Raw genomic sequence first — 22,005 nt, forward strand, 5'->3', positions numbered from 1 at the left:
AAACGCACCTTAAGAGAGCTGAATGGTCACTGATGATGTGTGTTCTTTCGGACATGTCCCAAATGTCTGCAGATACCATCTTCATATAGAAAAGTAAATTATGCAATCCTCTCTTGCAGAACTGTTCTGCTGAGTAGAAGATTTCATGAAGGGCGAGTTTACCATTTCAGAGGGAAGTAATTTCTCACTAGCCTTACTGATTAAACATACAGCTATCTACTCATAGCACAGTTCATACTATTATTACTATTATATCAACTGAAATGTAAAGAATTTGGGAGAGGTTTACAAGAAATTACTCAGAAAGGTTCAGGTACTTTAGCTCAAATATTCTACTGAAAAAATCATGGCTATTTCAGAAGAATCCCACTATATCTTATGAAAAACAAGCACACCAAGGAAACAGCAAAATTCTGAGCTGTGTGCTTTTAATAAACCCATGTTAATATTAAAATACTATTACTGTTCAGTAATTGTATTTTAATAGTAACAAAATACCACCACCAAAATTCTCTCAAACTTCTTGTGTATCTTCACCAAATTTTGAACATGTGCTCTGTAATTTACTAATGTTTAATTTACAATGAACCAAGAGAATAATACTGTTCCATACCTTTACAGCTTCTTTGTCCTTTATGAATACTGACCGCAGCTGACCGTTCATCTCAAAGAAAACTTCCCTTTCACCTGCTGGTGTCAAGTCCTCAGCCATCGCCAAAGTCTTAATGCCTAATGTCTTTCCTCTTTCTATCGTGACCTGTGCCAAAAATAGATAAGTTAAATTTCATTATATTTATGTTTTAAAAATTCAGAGGTCATTATCAAAGCATGAAAACTCTGCCAACTGAAATAATAGTTTACACACATCTGAAACAGTTCCAGTCAAACCACTGAAAAATAATGTCAGTTTTTTTTTATGGACCTGTTGTGAGAAACATGGACAACTGGCAAACCAAAATTTCTAATACCACATAGCAGATACTGCACGGTATTGGTATCATCATCATCATCATCATCATCATCATCATCATCATCTCAATGATAGTACTGGACAGCTGTGCACATATTTACAGCACACCTACAAGAGTCTTGATTCCTCTTCTGACCTTCGCTGAAACGACTTCACCTATTTTGCAGCTGATTAGTAATTTCAGGCAGACAAAGGAAGTTCTCTGGATACACATACTGTGTATCCAGTAGTGTATCCCCACTGACTCGTTCTTTTTTCACTGTTTCATATGCAGCTACCTGCTATTTTACAGGAGGAACTGTGACTAGTGATCCTCAACTATCACTACATGCCCAAATCATAGCGGGCTTCAATAATGTTGAGCTTGTTCAGCTTTCCAGCTTTAATAGCTAAAACTGAATAAAAATAGTTATAAAATATGAAGCTGTGTATATTCTATTCGTGAGGGTACAGTATTTGATTACATTAAAGTAAGGAATTCTTTCATAAAAATTAGAGGTATGAAATTTTCTGCACTCTCTTCATCTAAAAATGAAGAAACAAGTGCACAACTAATTTTATTATAATTTTAATAATAATTAAATAGGACAAAACAGAATCCTAACTCTCATGAGCTATTCATGTGAGGGCTTGATGAAAGTAATGCCACCAAATTTTTTATGTGAAAACTGCCAGCTTTTAAAATAAAACAGATGTTATTAGCATTCTACATCTTTATTCTTCGTGTCTACATATTTGCAGTCCTCTGTCTCTAAATGGCTCCGAACTGCAACGTGTAATGCGTCAGTGTGTAATATAACTATGTCAAAATGTGAGAAATAGCTTTATGTAATCAAATTTTGAATTGGGAAAGTTTGTCTACACACAGAGCAACCTCTTGTTCAGACCACACACGAGTGCTGCAATATCTGCAACAATCTGATGTCTGGTTCACTGTCGGTGATCATCCTCTATACCGAGGGTGGCCAACTGGCAGCCCACGGGCCAGATCTGACCCACTATTGGTTTCAATTTGGTCCACAGAAGATATTTGTGTGGTGGGTAGGAGGTGAGTGGCATGAGGCACTCTCGTTATACTCTCGCTGGGATGCATTTTCAGAACTTAGCCAGCATTCTGTAGGCCTTAGGATCGGTGCTCATTACGCAGACCAGTAAAAGTTACAGCCAAGATGTGCCAAGTTCAAGCCTGCCTGTGAAGGCCTTTGTGAGGCTTTCAGCATACAGAGCGTAGTAGTTCTCGTTACTGCAGACATGTCATCCATGGATGGCTAGGCTTTATAAGAGGTATTTTTTGCCGTGGAAGAGATGGCAGTTGTAGAAATTCAAGCACTGTTGGTGATTAGTGGGTTTAATGTGGATAGAGGTGTGGATGAAGCAATCGAGAGTGGAGGTCAACATCCAGGAACGTAGAGGAGGACCAGGTGAAGCAGATGGGAGAAAAGACATCTCCTAATGTCCTTCAGACTCCAAACCAACTAACTCCTTCCTTATACACATTATTAAATATATCCTGGCCCACAACTACCTTTCCTTTGAAAGGAAGGCTTACAAACAAATCAGCAGCACAGCCATGGGTATCTGCATGGCACCCACCTATGCCAATTTGTTTATGGGCCTTTTAGAGGAAACCATCCTAGCCTCCCCAAACTCCCAACTCCTAGCCTGGTTCAGGCTCATTGATGAAATCTTCTTGATCTGGACTCAGGGCCAAAACATGCTATACATATTTCTTCACATCCTCAAGAGCATAATCCAAAAATATTGACATTCTACAAGAACTTTCCTACAATATACATACAATTTGAGCTATTTTGTAATCTGAAACTATTCACCTTGTAAGATATACTAAGTTAGCTCTCTGAAAATTGGACACTTACCTCAAACTCTTCACCAACTTTTGGACCAGTGAGGAAAATTCGAGTATCCAGTTTGTCAACTGGACCAAACTGTTTCCGGAACTTGAGGTAATCTTCAGTGACCTGAGGATACAAGGCAGCGCTCATGACATCATTGTCATTGATATCTGGGAACTTCTCCTTCAGTTTTGATTTGAGAGAGTCGAGATCCATCGGTGGAAGGCTTGCTCCTGGACGGCCCTCGACTCGTGGCATTCCCTTCAGAACCTGTTGGGAAAAAAATAGTCATTATCATCCTACAAGAGCTGTAATAGGAAACCTTTCACAGAGCCCACTATTAGCTTTGTCTTTGTGGATCCCTGCTGTCAAAAACTTGATATCTGTATGCTACTCAAAGTTGATGGCTCAAAAGTTAGCTGACAAGTTTAGTGGTTGAACTCCTATCTCCACAGTCTGGACCTGAGATCTCATTTGTAATAACTGAGCACTACTTCATTTGTGGAAAACAGGTAGTAATCCTGCTCCAGCCCACAACCAATTTAGGCTGTGTTCAAAGAGCATGCAAATCTTTTAACACTTCTCCAATTGGCTTTGGGCTTGCTAGAACTGCCAACCATCTTCTACAATGTGCAGTTATTACAAATAAGAACTTAAGTCAAATCTTCTTCCTTATAATGCCTTCCCTAATGCACCACTAAAAAGCTGTTAGACATCTTATTTCGGTGGACTGTACTCTCAAAGTTTCCCTTTTTTGTAAGTGACTCTTTTCTCTTTCATGTAACAAAACTTACTGGCTTTGTTTTTTACCACTTTGTCACCTCCTTGTTCACATAATTACTAATTTGTTCACTGCTGCACATTTTTGACATGATTTATTTCTTTTTCTCATGGTATCTTTCTTGTAAGTGAAGAGCAAGTTAGAAGTTTGCATGTTATGATTAAAAGAAATGTTGTCAGATTGTATGTAACATTTTGCAAAGAAACAGTTGCTCAATTAAAATACTGCACTAAACACTTAACACACAAGAGGGTAGCGGTGGTGAAAGTTTAGTTCTGGTTTTAACTAATCATCATCATCACGTCGATTTGGGCCTCCTATGGAGCACATAAGTAATTACTTCTGATTTAATTTCCAATTTTCCAATAATTTTTCCATTCGATAACAATGCTACTGTTTCTAAACTGCTGACCACTTTGCTCTCAATTTATTTTTTGGTTTTCTCAGTAGACAAGAATAAAAACCCTTCTTTTGAATCTTTTCATTATTCAGAATTTTGTGTTTTTCAATCTTCATCACTTTCAGATTACTTCCGATTTCTTGGAGGCACTTGCACCAGGGAGATTTTTTGTGGTCGACATGTTCAAAACTTCTGTTTCATATCTGGTTTTCATTCATCTGGACCACATGGTCAAAAACATAATTGTATATTTCCTCATCATTACATCTAGTAGTTCAATTTTCTTCTACAATTACACCTGTTCCTGTACTGCTGTGGTGTTTTACTTGCCCCAATATTTTTCTTATGATTTCCATGCCTTCTATTTCTCCCATCTTGGTGAATGTGCAGGCATTTGGTTGCATAGAAACATTACAGTTTTATTACTGTGACATAGTGGCGTAACATTACTTGAGAAGTGATAGATCTCTTACTGAACTCATCTTTAGTCAACTGAAAGACCATTTCCATATTCCTTGCATGTGTTTATTAGCCTCGTCCTTCTGCTTTACTGTCAAGATTTTTAAACTTACTGACTCTTAATTTTTCCATAACCTGTACTAATGAAATTTAGAGTATTTTTTATTTATTTCATATATTCTGCTTTTGCAAAAGATATTTTGTATTTTTTTGTGTGTGTGTGTGTGTGTGTGTGTGTGTGTGTGTGTGTGTGTGTGCGCGCGCGCTGTATGGTGAGTAGGGATCTATCTTTTTTTATAATACTATCATTATTCCATCCTGGATTTTCCATTGCTTGAATATTAAAACTGCATACTTTTAGCAATTAAAATCTTTAAATAAGGATCTATTTGATAGTTCATATTTATAAAACTTCACTGAAGTTTTTACGGTGTACTCGCAGGAGTGACAACTAAAATACTTTACTGTCCAAATGTACAAAAAGGAATGAGTAGTTCACCTTTGACCTGAAAGGTTCAGGGAATCCCCCATGGGGCTCTCCAATAGAGCCCTGCAAGAACTCCACAACAGATTTGGGGAAACTCAGCTCCTCAGCCTTCTCCTCCACCTGTTTCGCAGTCAGTTTATTCTGTACCATGAACTGCGCCAAGTCACCAACCACTTTCGATGACGGTGTAACCTGTGAAATTGAAATTATGTTACCCATTCTTTAGTTTCATATGGAAGCATAAGTCTCTAATAACTTCACAAGTTGGTTAACAAATTATTTTTTTGTACTTTGACACAAGGAATGGACTTCCTTTACTTTAGAAACAATGTAAGTCAAATTTTAGTAGTTAATGTAGTTCAATGTTTCCACCTTAATACTAGGATAACTAGACTGGGGTGTAATGTGTCATCTGTACAACAATGTAAGAGGGGGATGGTTCAACAATGGGTGGCCCATTTTTTCCAAAAGTGATGGGGTAAACCTGGTACACTGTGCTACTGACACCACATCTTGCAACTGCCATGGTAATTATGATCAAAAGTAATGAATACAGGGGGTTCCAGGTCAAATGATAAATATTCAAGGACATGGCAGGAATGATCACTCGAAGCCAAAAAGCCTATTAAACATAGGCTTTAAAACACATACCTTAAGATTTATGAGCACTTGTTCAGCTGAGACATGTTTCACAGTAGTGAAGATGAACAAGAGCTCATAGCTCTCTAGTTATGCATTCTAGAGCCAATGTTTATTACACTTTTTTGCTCCAAGTGATCATGCCTTTCATATAACTGAATACTGACCATTCCTCCTGGGACAGCATGTATATGTAATATCTGTATTCAAGTCCTTCCGATATTTGCACACATTTGAATTTACAGAATACAAATATTTATCAAAATTTATTGTAAATCTAATCAGTTCAGACTTTTCATTGTCACATACCATGCCTCATAGATTCAAAGTTGGTGACATAGGTGATTTTGGACAGGCTAATAATGTTGATTTAAGGTTGCTAGTGTAACATACGTTGTTCTTTCTTCAGACAGATACTATTTTACACAGTTCTCATTTTAAACAAATCTATGAGACACCACATACGGTGTTAGTCTCTTAGACAAACTATTTTACATGGTTATTATAAAAGAAATCTTTTACACTATAGGAGGATTTACTTTTCATACGTTTCCAGGTCTTCGATGTTTTTGAGATTTGGGTCACACTTTTCCTTCCAGGTTTTGTTTATAAATTTCATGCCAATATAATGTGGAGCTTTTTCATATAGTTTTAGTCCATGGTTAACTCACTCTATGGGTTACTTTGTCTGTCTAGTGTCAATGATACAACAGCAACTGCCCTAGAAAGTTTTGAGTTTATCGTTGCTTCACTTACCTGCCACCAGTCTTGGATGACCTTTTTAATGCAGTCTCAAAGCTTTGATTAGTTCAGTTTTCTATGACCCACAGAAAGTTACGTAAACTATTATGTACACTCAATGACTACTTAAGGGGAGTAGAACATCAAATAGGCCAACTTTGTGCAGGAGAGCCACCACAGGACACTGTAATTTCTACTGTCTATACTTTTACAAATATAGTCATAAAACTTTGTCAGCATGACCAGGTAGGATTCAGGAATCACACTCATAGCAGTGGAAGTTCAAAAACGTAACAATATAATCTTTTTTGCGTATGAAATTTCATCTGTTTTACTTACTATTGGCTGCATTTGTTGCTATGGTACACTTTTTTTTAAATTATAAGTAAGGCAGATTCTTCAATGAATTTTGCACAGCATACAAACCATACTTACAGGTGTATGAAACTCTAGAGTTTATTTAATTCATGAAAAAATGAATGAGCTTTTACATTTTAAACTTCATGTTTAGAAAAAAAACTCAGATTTTAATAGATTTGGAAAATTTTAGAGTTTCATACACCTGTAAGTATGGTTTGTATGCTGTGTAAATTTCATCTAAGAATCTCTCTTACTTATGAAGAAAAGTGTACCGATAGCAGCAAATGCAGCCAATAGTAAGAGAAAAAATGATGAAAGTTCACATGCAAAAAAAATTATTTTGTTATGTTTTTGAACTTCCACTGCTATGAGTGTGGATCCTGAATCCTTCGTGGTCATACTGACAAAGTTTTATGAATTTATTTGTAAAAGTATAGACAGTGGAAATTAAAATGTTCAGTGGTGTCCCTCTTACTCCCCTCAAGGTCTCCTCTGATCTTTGGACTACACAAATTGATTACAACTACTTAAAGGGTTATATCAAAACACCACAATCCTTTTGAGAAGCAAGTTGTTCACATCTTGGGGATATCACTGTCTCTTCACTATTTTAATTTTAGAATTTGAAACTTGGCCACTATGCCATAGTAAGCTAAAAAACAACAGACTAAGAGGCTAAGAGATCAATATCAACATTAAGGGCTGAAACAGCATGTAACTCCCATGGTTTCCATTCCTCACTAAACTATAACTTCCCATAATGACCTTGTGACACCACTACATCACTTTAATACAAGGGTTGGAACTAAAATAGTGGCAACTATTTATTCACAACTGATACAAAAGAGTTACATGTTTGCACCTGTTACTGTCATTCAAAGTAATCACCAGCATTGTGCAGAACCTGTTGCCAGCTATTTGTAAGGCGTAATATACCATTAGCAGAGCTTGTTCTGTTGATGGTGCGAATGGAGCTGCCTACTGCCTGTCGAATCTCTGGAACAGTTCTGAAACGAATGCCAGGAAGTGGTTCCTTCATCTTCGGAATCAAATCAAAGTCACAAGGACTCAAGCCCGAGGAGTATAGTGGATCGTACAGTACTTCCCAGTCCCATCGATCGAACAGAGCCGTCACAGCTTGCGCTGTATGTGCCCGCGCATTGTCGTGCAAAATCATGGGTGAGTTGCGCAGAGAGAGTCGCCACTTCTTTCACAAAGCTGGTCGCAGGTGGTGCTACAAAAACAAACAGTAATGCTGTGCATTGAAGGTCTGCTGTGGAGGAACGTAGTGCATTAGGATAACACCATCACAGTTGTACACAAGAATCACCACAACTTTAGACCGCTCCATTCGCACTATCAACAGAACAAGCTCTGCTAACGGTATACTACACCTTCCACATCGCTGGCAACCGGTTCTGCACGATGCTGGTGACTACTTTGAAGGACAGTAACAGGTGCAAGCATGTAACTCTTGTATCAGTTGTGAATAAATAGTTGCCACTATTAAAGTTCCAACCCTCGTATTATCGTGATATACCTTCAATCTAAACTTAGATCTAGTGAACAACTAAATATATGCAGGTAGAAGAAGAGGGACAACTAAGACTGAATAGAATGAAGTCACTGAGATTGTTCTCTACTCTCACCTTAATAATATCTCCTAAAAGCATATTGGCTTCCCTGTAGGCCTTCTTGACATCTTCAAAGAAATCTCCAAGGCCAAGAGAGTAGGCCTGGAACTGCAAATTCGTGTACTGTCCACCAGGGATCTCATTCAAATACACATCTGCATTCCCTGATTTCATGGTTGTCGCACACTCGAACGGTCCGTAGAGTGTACGTGTCTGCTCCCAGTAAGCAGAGTACTCGCTCACATTACTCAAATCAAGACCTGCATAGAAGAGGGGAAAAATGACAATTAATTAAGGAAACAAAATAACACAATTAATATTACAATATTAATTAATTACTATCACATTCATTAAAATAAGGTAGCAATTGACGTTTCAGTGAGTCAAGAGGTCTGTGTCAGCCAATGCAAAACAGTTACTCTTTTCAGCATCATATGCTTGTTATGTTCATTGTTTCCTAGGTGGATGTAGTTGGGTGTTTCAGCATGCTTGGAATGAAAAGGGGAGAGACAGGCAGAATGGGGTGTCTCTTGTAGCATGTCTCAAACTTTTTTTATACCTAAATTATCCAAAGCTACATCCACCACTGAAATTAGTGTTTTTTAAACATTTTGGTACCTGTATGTCCAAAGCTTTCTTCAACCTGACAGTTGATTTGAACAGTGCCATGCTCTGCAAACGCATGGCCTTATTGGAGGTGGTGTGTTATTGCCATTCAGCATTTTTCACATCTGTTTTGCTTTTCTGCACTACACACTTCACTCCACACAGCTCTCAACATCTTCAAAAGCATGTATCACCTCCTCTTGCACCAATTTTGGCATCTAACTTTTCAGGAATGCTCCTGATTGATGCTGCAATGTCCTCTTGGGGAATCGTCTGCCATTTTTTAGGGAGGATCTCTTGCAGGACCTGTAGCATCTCTGAATAGTGCTGAAGGTTCTTTCTCACCATCTGGTCCCATACATGCTCTCAACAGGATTCAAATTAGGGCTCTGAGCAGGCCAAGCCGTAGTACAAATCTCCGCTTCATCCAAGAACCCTTTAACAATTCTTGCAACATGTGGGTGGCCATTAGTGCATTGTCATGTGTTAGTGTAAGACTATCACCAACAAATGGAGTGAGAGCCACAACCTGCTTCAAAGGATTCCCTCCTCATACTGATGTGTGCTGGTAGTCACCCATGCTTCACAGAGACCAAATCCATCTTTGCAGTCATACTGATTCCTGCCCACACCATCACAGAACCATCCTAAAAAGGCCTTCTCCAGACCATCTCTGTACCATCAGGTGATCACATACTAAATTTCAACTCCTCATTGAACAACACTTGTTCCCACTGTTGTACTCTCCAGCCACAAGATCACCCAGTCAACAAGTATTTAGGAAATTGGTTTTAAAAAATTACTTCAAAGGCTCCAGTGAAATCTTTGCAAGTTTTCTTTCAGAGCAACTTCGGCTGTGCCTACGTGACAAGTTGCCTGCCTTTCAGAATCAAGACAGTTCTGCCCAATTAAAGCAGCTGACATGAGAGACCCTCAGCCCTTTGCTGAAATTGCTTGCGAATCCACCCCACCAGTTTTAGCCAAGTGTGTGTGTGTGTGTGTGTGTGTGTGTGTGTGTGTGTGTGTGATACAGATCATGTGTGTGGATGCTGGAGGGCTCGGCAGAGCAGAACACAGTTGCTTCTTTCTCTTGTAATCCAGATCTTAACTTTTTGGGAAGACGTAGCCTCTGGTTCTGCATCCCATCACCAGCACCAATGCAACCTAACATGATACCCCTCCCCTCCTGTTACCAACTTTATTTAATTGTTCAACCTTCTAGACTGGCCTACACCTGGTAACTTTCTCCCTAGGTGTTCCCTTCATATTCCATACACCAAAATATGTATTCTCTTTCTTTGACCAAACTTCCTGTTTTGTCATTTAACATCTGCCCTGAATGCCTGCTCATAAGTCCTGACCGCTCAACCTCTTGTACATTGTCATTGTAAGTCAGATGCAACAACCTCCTTCCCTCTTCCTGCACATGTACTTTGGCATCAGTAGTGGGATTTGTTTTCACCGCTCGGGTCATAGGGCTGCCATTTACTTCTGGCTTATGTTTGGTGATGTGTGGTTGGTCAGTATTCGCCACTGCTATTCCACTGCGAGAGAAGCCTGGATGCTGCAGTGCATCTTCTACGATGCCGTTCCAGACACTATTTTTGTTCATTCCAGCGCCCAGGACACAGTCTACTGCCTGCCTGTCACACCAATACAGGCACGCCAAGTACACCGAACTGTGCCTCACAGCGCGTGCTCATGTTCCACACGTGGTGGCCCCATTTGCGTTCACAGCCAGCCCAGCTTCTCCATCGCTGCCTGCTAACTCTCAGCCGGCTATCGAGACACGAAGAAACTGTGTGATGTGTCCATGTCGTTGCTGAGGTCCACAGAACACATGAGCCCGTTACACACCATCGGCGTCACCTCCCTGCTGCAAAAGCCACCTGCCACCAGCGTCACCCATTGACACCGCCTGTCTGACAAGTGCAGTGTGGCTGGCCCCACCACCACACTGTTTACCAGCCAAAATGTCCACGAGACTTTCCGGTTTGCTCCCTTAGCCACTTTAGATGTCCTTTGTGGGATATCCGTGGCTCTTCAGAACATATTACAAGTGTTATGTCCTGTTATATCACTCCCACAGGGTCCGGCCCCAGTAGCTGAGTAGTCAGCGTGACAATGTCAATCCTAAGGGATCGGGTTTGATTCCTGGCTGGGTCGGAGATTTTTTCTGCTCAGGGACTGGGTGTTGTGTTGTCCTAATCATCATCATTTCATCCCCATCAATGTGCAAGTCGCCGAAGTGGCGTCAAATCGAAAGACTTGCTCCACGCGAACAGTCTACCCGATGGGAGGCCCTAGGCACACGACATTTTTTTTATTCCCACAGGACCTCATGAGAATAAAATCAGATGTGATTAGAATAAGGGAGGGAAGGGATCATATACCAGCATACAATTTAAAGACTTAAATATCTGTCTGTCACAGGTTTTGGGAAATGGTAGAACACAAATGTGCACATTAATGAACTGATCGCTGTCAATTCATACAGATGCCGATCTAGTATAAATGGCTAACAAACATAAATGTCTTGTTTTCAATATAACCAATACAATAAGAATATCGACACTGGCTCTAATATTTTTAATAGAGAGAGTGAAAACACAGTCTGACCACCCTGGTGATGTACAATTGCAGTACAATTCATTTAACAGCCCACATCCTTCACTTAAAGCACAACATTCCTTTCATGTGACACTTCTGACATGGAATGTGCAAACTTCTATGTTTAACTGTCACACAACATGATATCTGTTAACACCATTTGTAGCTCACTTTACTTATACTTAACAGCAGAGTATGCTATACAGGAATCAAAATACTCTCTTCACACTTTCAATAGCAATCCACATGTTCACTACTGCTGCACTGTCCAGTCCTCAATACTGCCAACCTGTATGTTACTTATTTAATGAGCATACACCCGTATAATGTATTTTCAGATTGTACACTGATAACACTTACCCGTGTCCAGGTCACTGCCTTGTAGTGCAGCTACTATGGCACCCATGCTCGGCTGTGACGTCATTCCGGACATTGAGTCCACGGCAACATCCACTACATCTGCACCCGCTTTTGCACACTCCAGCATTGAAGCCACTCCCGCTCCGGCAGTGTCGTGCGTGTGGATGTGGATCGGCACATCGGGGTGTCGATCACGTAATGCAGTTACTAGGAGCTTGGCTGCAGAGGGTTTGAGAAGTCCTGCCATGTCCTGTAACCATACAAATGTACTTTTACAGCCACTGACAGTACTTATTGGACTGATGTCACAATGAATAGAGATTCTCGTACCCACACTATATATTAAATGGAGTGAAACCGCAAGCCAAAGAGAGCAAACATACCAATGGCTAAGAGAGTAGCTTATGAAATACACGAAAATTTCAACAGGTTCTTCTACTTTTAACACAGCAAGGTAGGACTACCCTACTTGTTATACCACTCCTGACAATATTATTTTGTACTGTTTACTTGTTCTAGTTTTGTTAATAGCGCATGTATGACAATTATACAAAATAACTTATGATTTCTGCTTTATTTTATTACAGTTATTGTTCACAGGATAGTTTCCAGACCACTGAATACAGCAGTACATTCAGTTATTATGCAAATCTTTTATTTAAAAGAATACTCATGATTTACAATTCATATTTTAAATCATGTGAAGTTGAAGTTTCCAGTAAGCAAATTGCTGTTTGTTTCTAAAGTGAAATAGCCACTTAAGTCCTCATTCTCCCTTTTCCAATAAACATCTCAGTTTTTCTAAAAGCCTATGTGTTTCAAAATTGATTTGTATTCAAAATTTTTGCAAGCTAGGAAGTTCCAATATTACGCAGTGATTATTATCAAAATTCAGTGCCGTATTTTCCTAGCCCAGATTTTTCTGATTATTCCAAAAAATCAAAAATGTCTACTTTTACTAGAATAACTTGTTAATTATACAATTTGGAAAATTTTATTCTCTCTCTCTCTCTCTCTCTCTCTCTCTCTCTCTCTCTCTCACTCACTGTGACAGGGTGCGTGCGGCTTGGGTGGTATGTGGTATGGGTGAGAAAGTCATTGTCTTATTTTCTTTTCTCACCACCACCACCACCACCACCACCACCACCACCAAAGAAGCCAAACTATCTGTGAAACAATCTGCGACTAATTTCAGATAATTTGTAACATTCCACTTCCTGGCCACACCAGTGTACACCAGAGCCAGTTTCCGGTATCTATGGGAAAGAGGCTTTTGTCCAGCCTGGAGATATCGGACCAGTCTTTTCATAAGCCTATCTACTATGTTCAGTTCAAGAACCAGTGATTTGGCGTTTTCCAGGAACTGTTTCAAGTAAGCTTTGAAAAGCCCCAGAAGGAAGCAGCTCTTTGCTGAAGAGTGTGCTAGCGGAGACAGAAAAAGTTCAGCAGAAGTGCTGAATTCTGTTGCTGAAGTTAACTGGCTGAAAAGGCTAAAAACAGAATTCTCTGGAGCTGCTCAGAGCTCATACGACTGAAAAGTTGGCCAATAGCTCTCTCTGGGTTTGTAGGAAGTGACCACGTGCACTGCAAGGTGAAGACGGTATTTTGAATAGAGGGAGAGTAATCCTCAGTAATCAGTCAAGTGCGCTGCCAATATCAACCTGTAGGTCCCGAATTCTGCTAGAGTTAGTTCTAGTTTTCTAGGTGTGCGTTGAAATTTCACAAATGTGCATGTGCTAAGTACGCACACATCTCAAACTAGGTCATGGAGTCAAGATGGAAGTTGTCAGCGAACAAAATGAGCCCAGCAAGCTTAAACTAAAACCAATTTATTCCATTTGTTCCTACAGAAACTTTAGTGCAGTGTTGCTGAGCATCTTTACTGTGTTGACTTTGAACTGTTATCTTGTTATTTTTTATGGAGCTTGTCAGAGGAAGTCTAGAAGCCAGATTAAGGCTCTGTAGGCCTGTTAGCAGTATAATATGCCAGTCCAGTAGTCAGATTTCTGAATCTTTCAGAAAGTAGCTATACAGATACAGGACTTTAACTATACTTTAGAACAATACGAATTTTAAGAATGTCTCATGGGTCTGGGCAAGGCTGATGACCCTTATGGAACTTATTTAATAATATAGTAGCAATAAAGATGAAGTAGGGTCAGCTAATAAGTGCTTCTGAGCAAGTTTGCGGAGCAGTACACTCTGTAACTTGTCTGGCACACAACACGTTGCTATGAATTCACGGATTCGCCACAAAAGCTCCTAGGACGGACAAAAGAAATGTTTCAAATTCAGAGCAAAAGTTAATTAATTTCCAAAGCATAGTGTGTTGACAACTGAATTTACGATACAAAGCGCACATCGTACTTCTAAATCTCACTATTCTACTACGTATCAAATGAGGAGACTGAAGAGCTGAGAAGAAAAACTGCTACACCTACCTTTATTGACAGTATGTGTGTCCCCGCTTTGACAAGTTCGTCTGACAGCTTGAGGTAGTAATCCAGGTTGTACTTCGTGCGGTTCGGGTCTGAGACGTCACCTGTGTAGCTAATCGCAGCTTCTATGACACCACCGGCCTTCCCCACTGCATCCATTCCCAAGATCAGATTTGGGAGGTAATTGAGGGAATCAAACACACGGAAAATATCCATGCCATTCTGGACAGAAAGCTCACAGAACCTGCAAAGAACACAAAAAGTAATGCACCATATCTGCACCAAACCATTATAACAGGTGATACACTGTTATGCCGCTAAGTACACTGTTGTTATGCCGCTAAGTACACTGTTGTTATGCCGCTAAGTAGACTACAGTTCACACACGAAAAATTTATTTCATTTGTTACTCAGCAACCTGAGCAAAACAATGTCGATGTCATAACAATTTAGACCGCCGAGAAGGGGGTCAGAAACTTATGGCAGCCCACCTTTTACATATGACATAACGGTACAGATTAAGTATATGTCAACCAGCTGAAATGCTCCTGTCAGTACACAAAAATGCAAATACACTCCTCTGTAAAAGACCGACTGAAAAGAGGGAAACCAGCTGCCTCAATCCTCATTCTGCCTTTCTCACAAAACTTCTGACACGCGAACACGTTCACACTCTTTTAACACAGAACATTCTAAATCCTTTTACCAAATCCCTCTTTGCAGTGAAGCATTCATTCTCAACATTCTCCCTCCCAATGCCACAGTCTGTATGTCTCTCTCCAACTGTCTCCTTTTTCTCCTAATGGCAATTTCTCTTATCTGTCTCTTCCACTGTCACTGTTTTCATCCTTTTCTCTCGCTCTTCCTTACCACCGTCTCCTCCACCTGGCCCTTTCACTGTCTCTCTATCCTACTGCTGTTTTGTTTGTCCCATTCTTTTTTCTCCTACTTCCATTGTCTCTTCCTTTATCTTTCACAGTCTGCTGTCTTTCTCTTCAACCAATACTACTACTTCTCCACACATGTCCCTGTAAATGGTTTTGACCCCTAAACCAGTAAACTTCAATATGATGGGGAAAGTGGCAAATTTTTTTATGTCAAAAGCATCAGACACATCCAAGCACATGTATGGTCTCCACTCATCTCCCTCTTTTGTTCCCACTGCTTCTACTTCCACCCATTTCTACCTCTCTTTTACTGCCACTGTCAATCTCCTCTCTGAGTGACAGAGGTGGAATGAGGATTGAGGCACCTCATTCCAGAACACACTCGTCTTTATTGGGCTCAGACAGTAGCATTTTTTTTCCCAGCTGGTTCCTTCTTTTCCCTGTTACATCAGGGTGTGCTGGTTATATAAAATGAGTTCCGTAAGTCAGTAAAGTTTTGTCAGCTATTTATATACTTCGAACCATTTAAGCAAAAAAGTATGCATAATATAAGATTAACTCAAAATCATCTCCCATCCCATGCAAGTTCACTTTGGAATACTTTATGTAGAAATGCACAACATTTATAGGCTACACCTACAGTATAGGGGGGAAAAATGTGGTGTGTTTGATTTGCAAATATAAAGCATTTTGTACAAAAAAACAATTTTTTGTAAGGTGCACACATCATCAGGTGACACCATTGATTAACTTCCACATCAAGACAGTCCGATAGTTGTGAAGTGCCCATTATAAATAGACAATACATCATCAAAGTTTTATTGGTGAAAAAATAGTGACTAAAACATAGTTTGGTGACCGCAGAACCCTTTCAGTTATCCCAGAACTCATGCTATGTGTTCACTACATCAGTTAAAACTACATTTACACTTTCACGCTCAATTTTACGTGCATGTTTTACAGAAATAAGCATGGTAACTATAAATGTCTGGATCTCAGTAATAGATAATGACACTGAAATATGTTTCAAAGTTCCCTGGTAACATCGTCTTAAGAACATATGGCAAAAGCTTGCCACAAACAGAAATTATAGAAGTGGCCATCCCCACAACTGGTGCTTTTGGTACCCAAAAATTATGGTTTTCAGTGTTTTCTCAGCAACCACCCATGAAGACACAGTCTTTTGAAAGCTGTGTAAGGCTCACCCTAGACATCAACTAATGCAAAAGAACCAACTAATTTGCTCAGTTTGCCTGGGCTGCAAGAAGCATCTGATGTTTCAATTTTGAGCCTGTGCTGTGGGATAGCTAGAGTATGCCCATTCTTCCTAAACATATACAAATGTTTGCTAGCCAGAGCTATCCAAAACATTTGACCTCTTAACTCTGTGGCCAACAGAACCCAAGATATGACCATCGAATTTTTATGCACACTTTTGAAACATATTGCACAAGGTATTAGAATTATAGAACTGCAAATAGTCTCTCACCTTGAGGATTAAATATTGCACTAAACACCTTGAGCTACTCCATGTGCTATGTAACTTTATACTTCATATGGTGATTGCTGGGTATGGTTGTAATGATCTGTGCCTCATTCACTGTGTTCCATATGTGTCATCAAAATGGGAAACCTTCAGGAATGTGGAGCAAGGTGAAGCATTCATTTACAAAAGACAAATACTGAATACTCTATTAACAATAGAGCAATACTGCTTAATCTATTCAGAGCTAAATTTAACCAAGTACATTAGAAAGAGCACTGCCACTTTTTGGAAAAAGTTACTTTCTCCTTAGTTACACTAAACAGCTGCTCTTTATCTAGTACTGGCAGTTTAATATTTACTTGATCACAACACCATTTTTTAAAGAAAATATGCACCTTTTAGAAGTCTGTTTACAGTACATTACTACTTGTCATACAGTTTACAGCAAACACAGCTACTTACTATGTAGCTAACAGAACTTTCCAATACTTAATTTTGTTTCGAAATGGTCACAATTTCCCACTTCTTGCTTAAGGGTTTTGTTGAAACCTTACCATCAAAGTACATAACTTGAATCTTAGAGCAGGAGGCTAAGTCTACATGAAAATTATTTTGCGTTTCATATTGTGAGTGTTTACACCTGAGTTCAGTTGAAACGGATTTTTACTATCGGCAACAAAACAAATTACCGAGTAAATGATTGGGAATTAAGTGTAAGAACTAGAAGATCCTTACAAAGGCTTCTGCAAGACATACAGTTTTCTGCCAAATGCACACTATTTATTTTAGGTGTAGTACCCCACAAGATAATTCCATATGACAAGAAGAGATTGAAAATATCCAAAATAAGCCAACACTTTTGGCAATATATAAACACAATGAGAGCTGTGTTGAAGGGGGTAACACACTGAACTCAACTTCTTGATCAGTTAATCCACTTGTTGACTGAGTTGTTATACAGCTAGACAGAAAAGAATAACAACATTGTGGGAAGGATACATTGCAACTCAACACATAGAGGAGGCGTTAGATGCTGAATGGTAAAATGAAAAAGACTGCTAAAATATTTAACCTTTTGGACAAAGCCGCCTACCCCCCCCCCCCCCCTTCCCTCTGTCTCTCTGCGTTATCAGTCTTCTGACTAGTTTCATGTTTCCTGTGATGAATTTTTCTCCTGTGTTAGCCGCTTCACTTCAGAGTAGCACTTGTACCCCACATCCTCAATTATTTGCTGTCTACCCCTACAGTTTCCTCTAGTACCTTGGAGGTTATACCTTAAGAGACGTCATACCATACCCTCATCTTGGCATTGTTTTCCATATGTTCCTTTCTTCACAGATTCCACAGAGAATCTTCCGATTCCTTGTCCAATCCACCCGATTTTTAACATTCCTGTGCAGCACCTCATCTCAAATGCTTCAGTTCTTTTTTGTTCTGGTTTTCCTAAGGCTGCTTCAAATTAACTCTTAGGTCTGAACCAGTAAACATGTCTTTACCACGAATGCCTCCTATGCCTACGCTAGTCTGCGTTTTATGCAGGTGCCAGCTAACCAAAATTCGAAAGAATAAGGAAGCCATTTCTTCTTCACACCACTTCTCAGAACAGAACTGCTGAAAGCTCGCAGGAAGACACTGTAGTGTAGGATTGATTTGAAGAGCATTTTATAGTTACTCAACTAGAAGTTCATTTTAACTTATAACTTATATTTGAAACATTATTAAAGGTTTACTGTTCACAAATCCTGCAGATATTATCTTTAAATAAGACCTGTAAAGTAGCAGTTTAAATACTTTCCCACTGGCAGTGTAAAGTACAGTAGTTTTGGCATAAGCACAGGAACTATTGGCTTGGAGGGTTCACTTTATTACTATGAAATACTATCAAATTTCGTTCTGTAACTTACTTGTACACAACATTGTCTGGATAGTTTGTGTACCCAACTGCATTGGCACCTCGCAGTAACATTTGGAAAGGTATGTTAGGCATGGCAGCTCTCATGTCCTGTAACCTCTCCCAGGGGCACTCGTGCAGGAAGCGGAGCGCCACGTCGAAGGTAGCCCCGCCCCAGTTCTCAGTTGCAAAAAGCGGAAAGAAACGGTGGGCCACATACGGAGAGATGCGCAGCAAGTCGTGCGACCGGACACGAGTCGCCAGTAGGGACTGGTGGGCATCACGGAATGTTGTGTCCATGAGCAGGAGCCCCTTGTGCTGACGGACATGCTTGGCAAAACCCTCCGGTCCTTCTTTCTTCAGAATATCACGAAGACCTGGCGGAGGTGCCAGTTCTGTATGCAGAAAAGCAAAATTTTCAGAAATGATGTTTCAAACTGTAAATTCAAACATTTATCTATATGTACAAAGAAGAGTGTCTGTCTGTTTGTAATTCATACAAACCTATAGTTTTATTCCAATCTTGACGAAATTTTGCACACTTTACCTTCAAGACAAGAAGAAGGTAACTGTCTACTAAAGATTTTGTAATCTGACTTTAAACATATATGCATGTAATATATACAAAGGGGAAAGGTTGTTACAGTGGCAATACTTGTCTTGGAGATAGTATCATCAGACATCACTAGATCGCAAGATAAGTGAAAGCTCAACAATTTGACAGACACGATTGCAAACTTTTGTTTATTGATTATTTGCCATTGCTACACACAACACATACCTTACAAGATATTTTAGTCCACATTTCACAGCTATTTTTATTATTAAAATCCACAATTTTACACAAATGCTGAAGGAAGTTGTCGATGCACTACCAACACAAGTGTCTAGATCACGGGCCAATCAAAAGATCAAACAGAATCCAAGACTTCCTCAAATGTAACATTAACACTTCGAACAGTTCGAGTCATACTCGAACACAGTCCTACTTGAAAAAGGGGAAAACTGAGCTGAAACAATGCAACACATAACACAAATTTTCCACAAACACGTTGAGATACAGTACTTATCGCAAAATGTAACGACACATGTGTGACTGATATTCAAAACCCTGGGGAACACCAGGCAATGCGGCTAGTCAGCAATACTGGGAGAACCTGAAATCTGACAAAATTTCAGAGGCTCTTCAGAGATATTTTAGTACAAGGGAGGTGTAGTTTCTGGCAGTTCATTACAGAGTAACTGCATTTCATCTGATTTTCTAGCATCATTTACATTTGTACAATGGTGCATATGTTAGCAGTATGTGCTGTGTGTCTAGTTTGGGAATAAATTTGTTCAGATCATTCACACATCAGTGACATCAACTTTACTATTTGCATTTAACCCCGCACCAGAGGACCCTGTGTGAAATTTTTGCACTTTTACAGATCTAAATAACGACGTATTTGGAACAAGTGTAGTCACTGGGATAACGGTAGTTGTGGGAACGAAGAGAAAACATGATCAAACATGCAAGAACACTGAAATAATTATCATCAATTTATGGGGGTTGGTTACATTGGATTGCCTGATGTCATTTGACAACTATCCTACCTCTCTGAACTTGTTTGAGCCTCATTCACCTGTCTATGAGCATTAGACCAACAAAGTTGAGTACACATTTGCCGGATACACCAACATGATCATCTGCATGGCAAAGCTCAAAGTAATGCGCTCATCGCGTTTATCAAAATAGTTCTGCACTATGTCGGATTCCATGGCATACCCATTTCACCACAATTACACAATAGCTTTGACAAAGGGTACCTTCACTGTCAGCAGGCACGAGTGTGGTGCTCCTAGGAGATGCAGCACACCCAAATTGGAAGAGGCTGTACTTTACCATGCTTGTCAACACGTACAGAAGCAACTCCTTCATCTATTAATTAGTGGAATTGTTTAACAAGTGATGTACTGGGTTACGTCTAACCAATTACTTGTAAAAACAAAGAAGATGTGACTTACCAAACGAAGGCGCTGGCACGTCGATAGACACACAAACAAACACAAACATACACACAAAATTCTAGCTTTCGCAACCAACGGTTGCTTCGTCAGGAAAGAGGGAAGGAGAGGGAAAGACGAAAGGATGTGGGTTTTAAGGGAGAGGGTAAGGAGTCATTCCAATCCCGGGAGCGGAAAGACTTACCTTAGGGGGGGAAAAAGGACGGGTATACACTTGCGCGCACGCACACACACACACACCACACACACACACACACACACACACACACACACACACACACACACACACACACACAAGCAGACACATTCAAAGGCAAAGAGTTTGGGCAGAGATGTCAGTCGAGGCGGAAGTGCAAAGGCAAAGATGTTGTTGAATGACAGGTGAGGTATGAGTGGCGGCAACTTGAAATTAGTGGAGATTGAGGCCTGGTGGATAACGGGAAGAGAGGCTATATTGAAGAGCAAGTTCCCATCCCCTGAGTTCGGATAGGTTGGTGTTGGTGGGAAGTATCCAGATAACCCGGACGGTGTAACACTGTGCCAAGATGTGCTGGCCGTGCACCAATGCATGTTTAGCCACAGGGTGATCCTCATTACCAACAAACACTGTCTGCCTGTGTCCATTCATGCGAATGGACAGTTTGTTGCTGGTTATTCCCACATAGAAGGTGTCACAGTGTAGGCAGGTCAGTTGGTAAATCACGTGGGTGCTTTCACATGTGGCTCTGCCTTTGATCGTGTACACCTTCTGGGTTACAGGACTGGAGTAGGTGGTGGTGGGAGGGTGCATGGGACAGGTTTTACACCGGGGGCAGTTACATGGGTAGGAGCCAGAGGGTAGGGAAGGTGGTTTGGGGATTTCATAGGGATGAACTAAGAGGTTACAAAGGTTAGGTGGATGGCAGAAAGACACTCTTGGTGGAGTGAGGAGGATTTCATGAAGGTGTAAAACCTGTCCCATGCACCCTCCCACCACCACCTACTCCAGTCCTGTAACCTGGAAGGTGTACACGATCAAAGGCAGAGCCACGTGTGAAAGCACCCAGGTGATTTACCAACTGACCTGCCTACACTGTGACGCATTCTATGTGGGAATAACCAGCAACAAACTGTCCATTTGCATGAATGGACACAGGCAGACAGTGTTTGCTGGTAATGAGGATCACCCTGTGGCTAAACATGCCTTGGTGCACGGCCAGCACATCTTGGCACAGTGTTACACCGTCCGGGTTATCTGGATACTTCCCACTAACACCAGCCTATCCGAACTCCGGAGATGGGAACTTACTCTTCAATATATCCTCTCTTCCCGTTATCCACCAGGCCTCAATCTCCGCTAATTTCAAGTTGCCGCCACTCATACCTCACCTGTCATTCAACAACATCTTTGCCTTTG

The 22,005-nt window shown here is 40.3% G+C and overlaps 1 protein-coding gene across 5 annotated transcripts in view; it reads right to left on the reverse strand.

Annotated features, from left to right (window-relative positions):
* The window catches only part of LOC124551337 (pyruvate carboxylase, mitochondrial), a 428,917-nt gene that overhangs the window by 12,492 nt on the left and 394,420 nt on the right, over nucleotides 1–22,005 (reverse strand). For all 5 annotated transcript variants that reach the window (XM_047126360.1, XM_047126362.1, XM_047126363.1 and 2 more), the window contains 7 exons: nucleotides 18,616–18,997; nucleotides 14,342–14,582; nucleotides 11,901–12,150; nucleotides 8,340–8,584; nucleotides 4,963–5,142; nucleotides 2,848–3,093; nucleotides 614–757 (listed from right to left, as the gene is read on the reverse strand). In XM_047126360.1, coding sequence (XP_046982316.1) covers nucleotides 614–757; nucleotides 2,848–3,093; nucleotides 4,963–5,142; nucleotides 8,340–8,584; nucleotides 11,901–12,150; nucleotides 14,342–14,582; nucleotides 18,616–18,997 — 1,688 coding nt within the window. The remainder of the gene's footprint in view (nucleotides 1–613; nucleotides 758–2,847; nucleotides 3,094–4,962; nucleotides 5,143–8,339; nucleotides 8,585–11,900; nucleotides 12,151–14,341; nucleotides 14,583–18,615; nucleotides 18,998–22,005) is intronic.

Source organism: Schistocerca americana, chromosome 9 (assembly GCF_021461395.2).
Source record: "Schistocerca americana isolate TAMUIC-IGC-003095 chromosome 9, iqSchAmer2.1, whole genome shotgun sequence".
NCBI classification, from domain to species: Eukaryota; Metazoa; Arthropoda; class Insecta; order Orthoptera; family Acrididae; genus Schistocerca; species Schistocerca americana.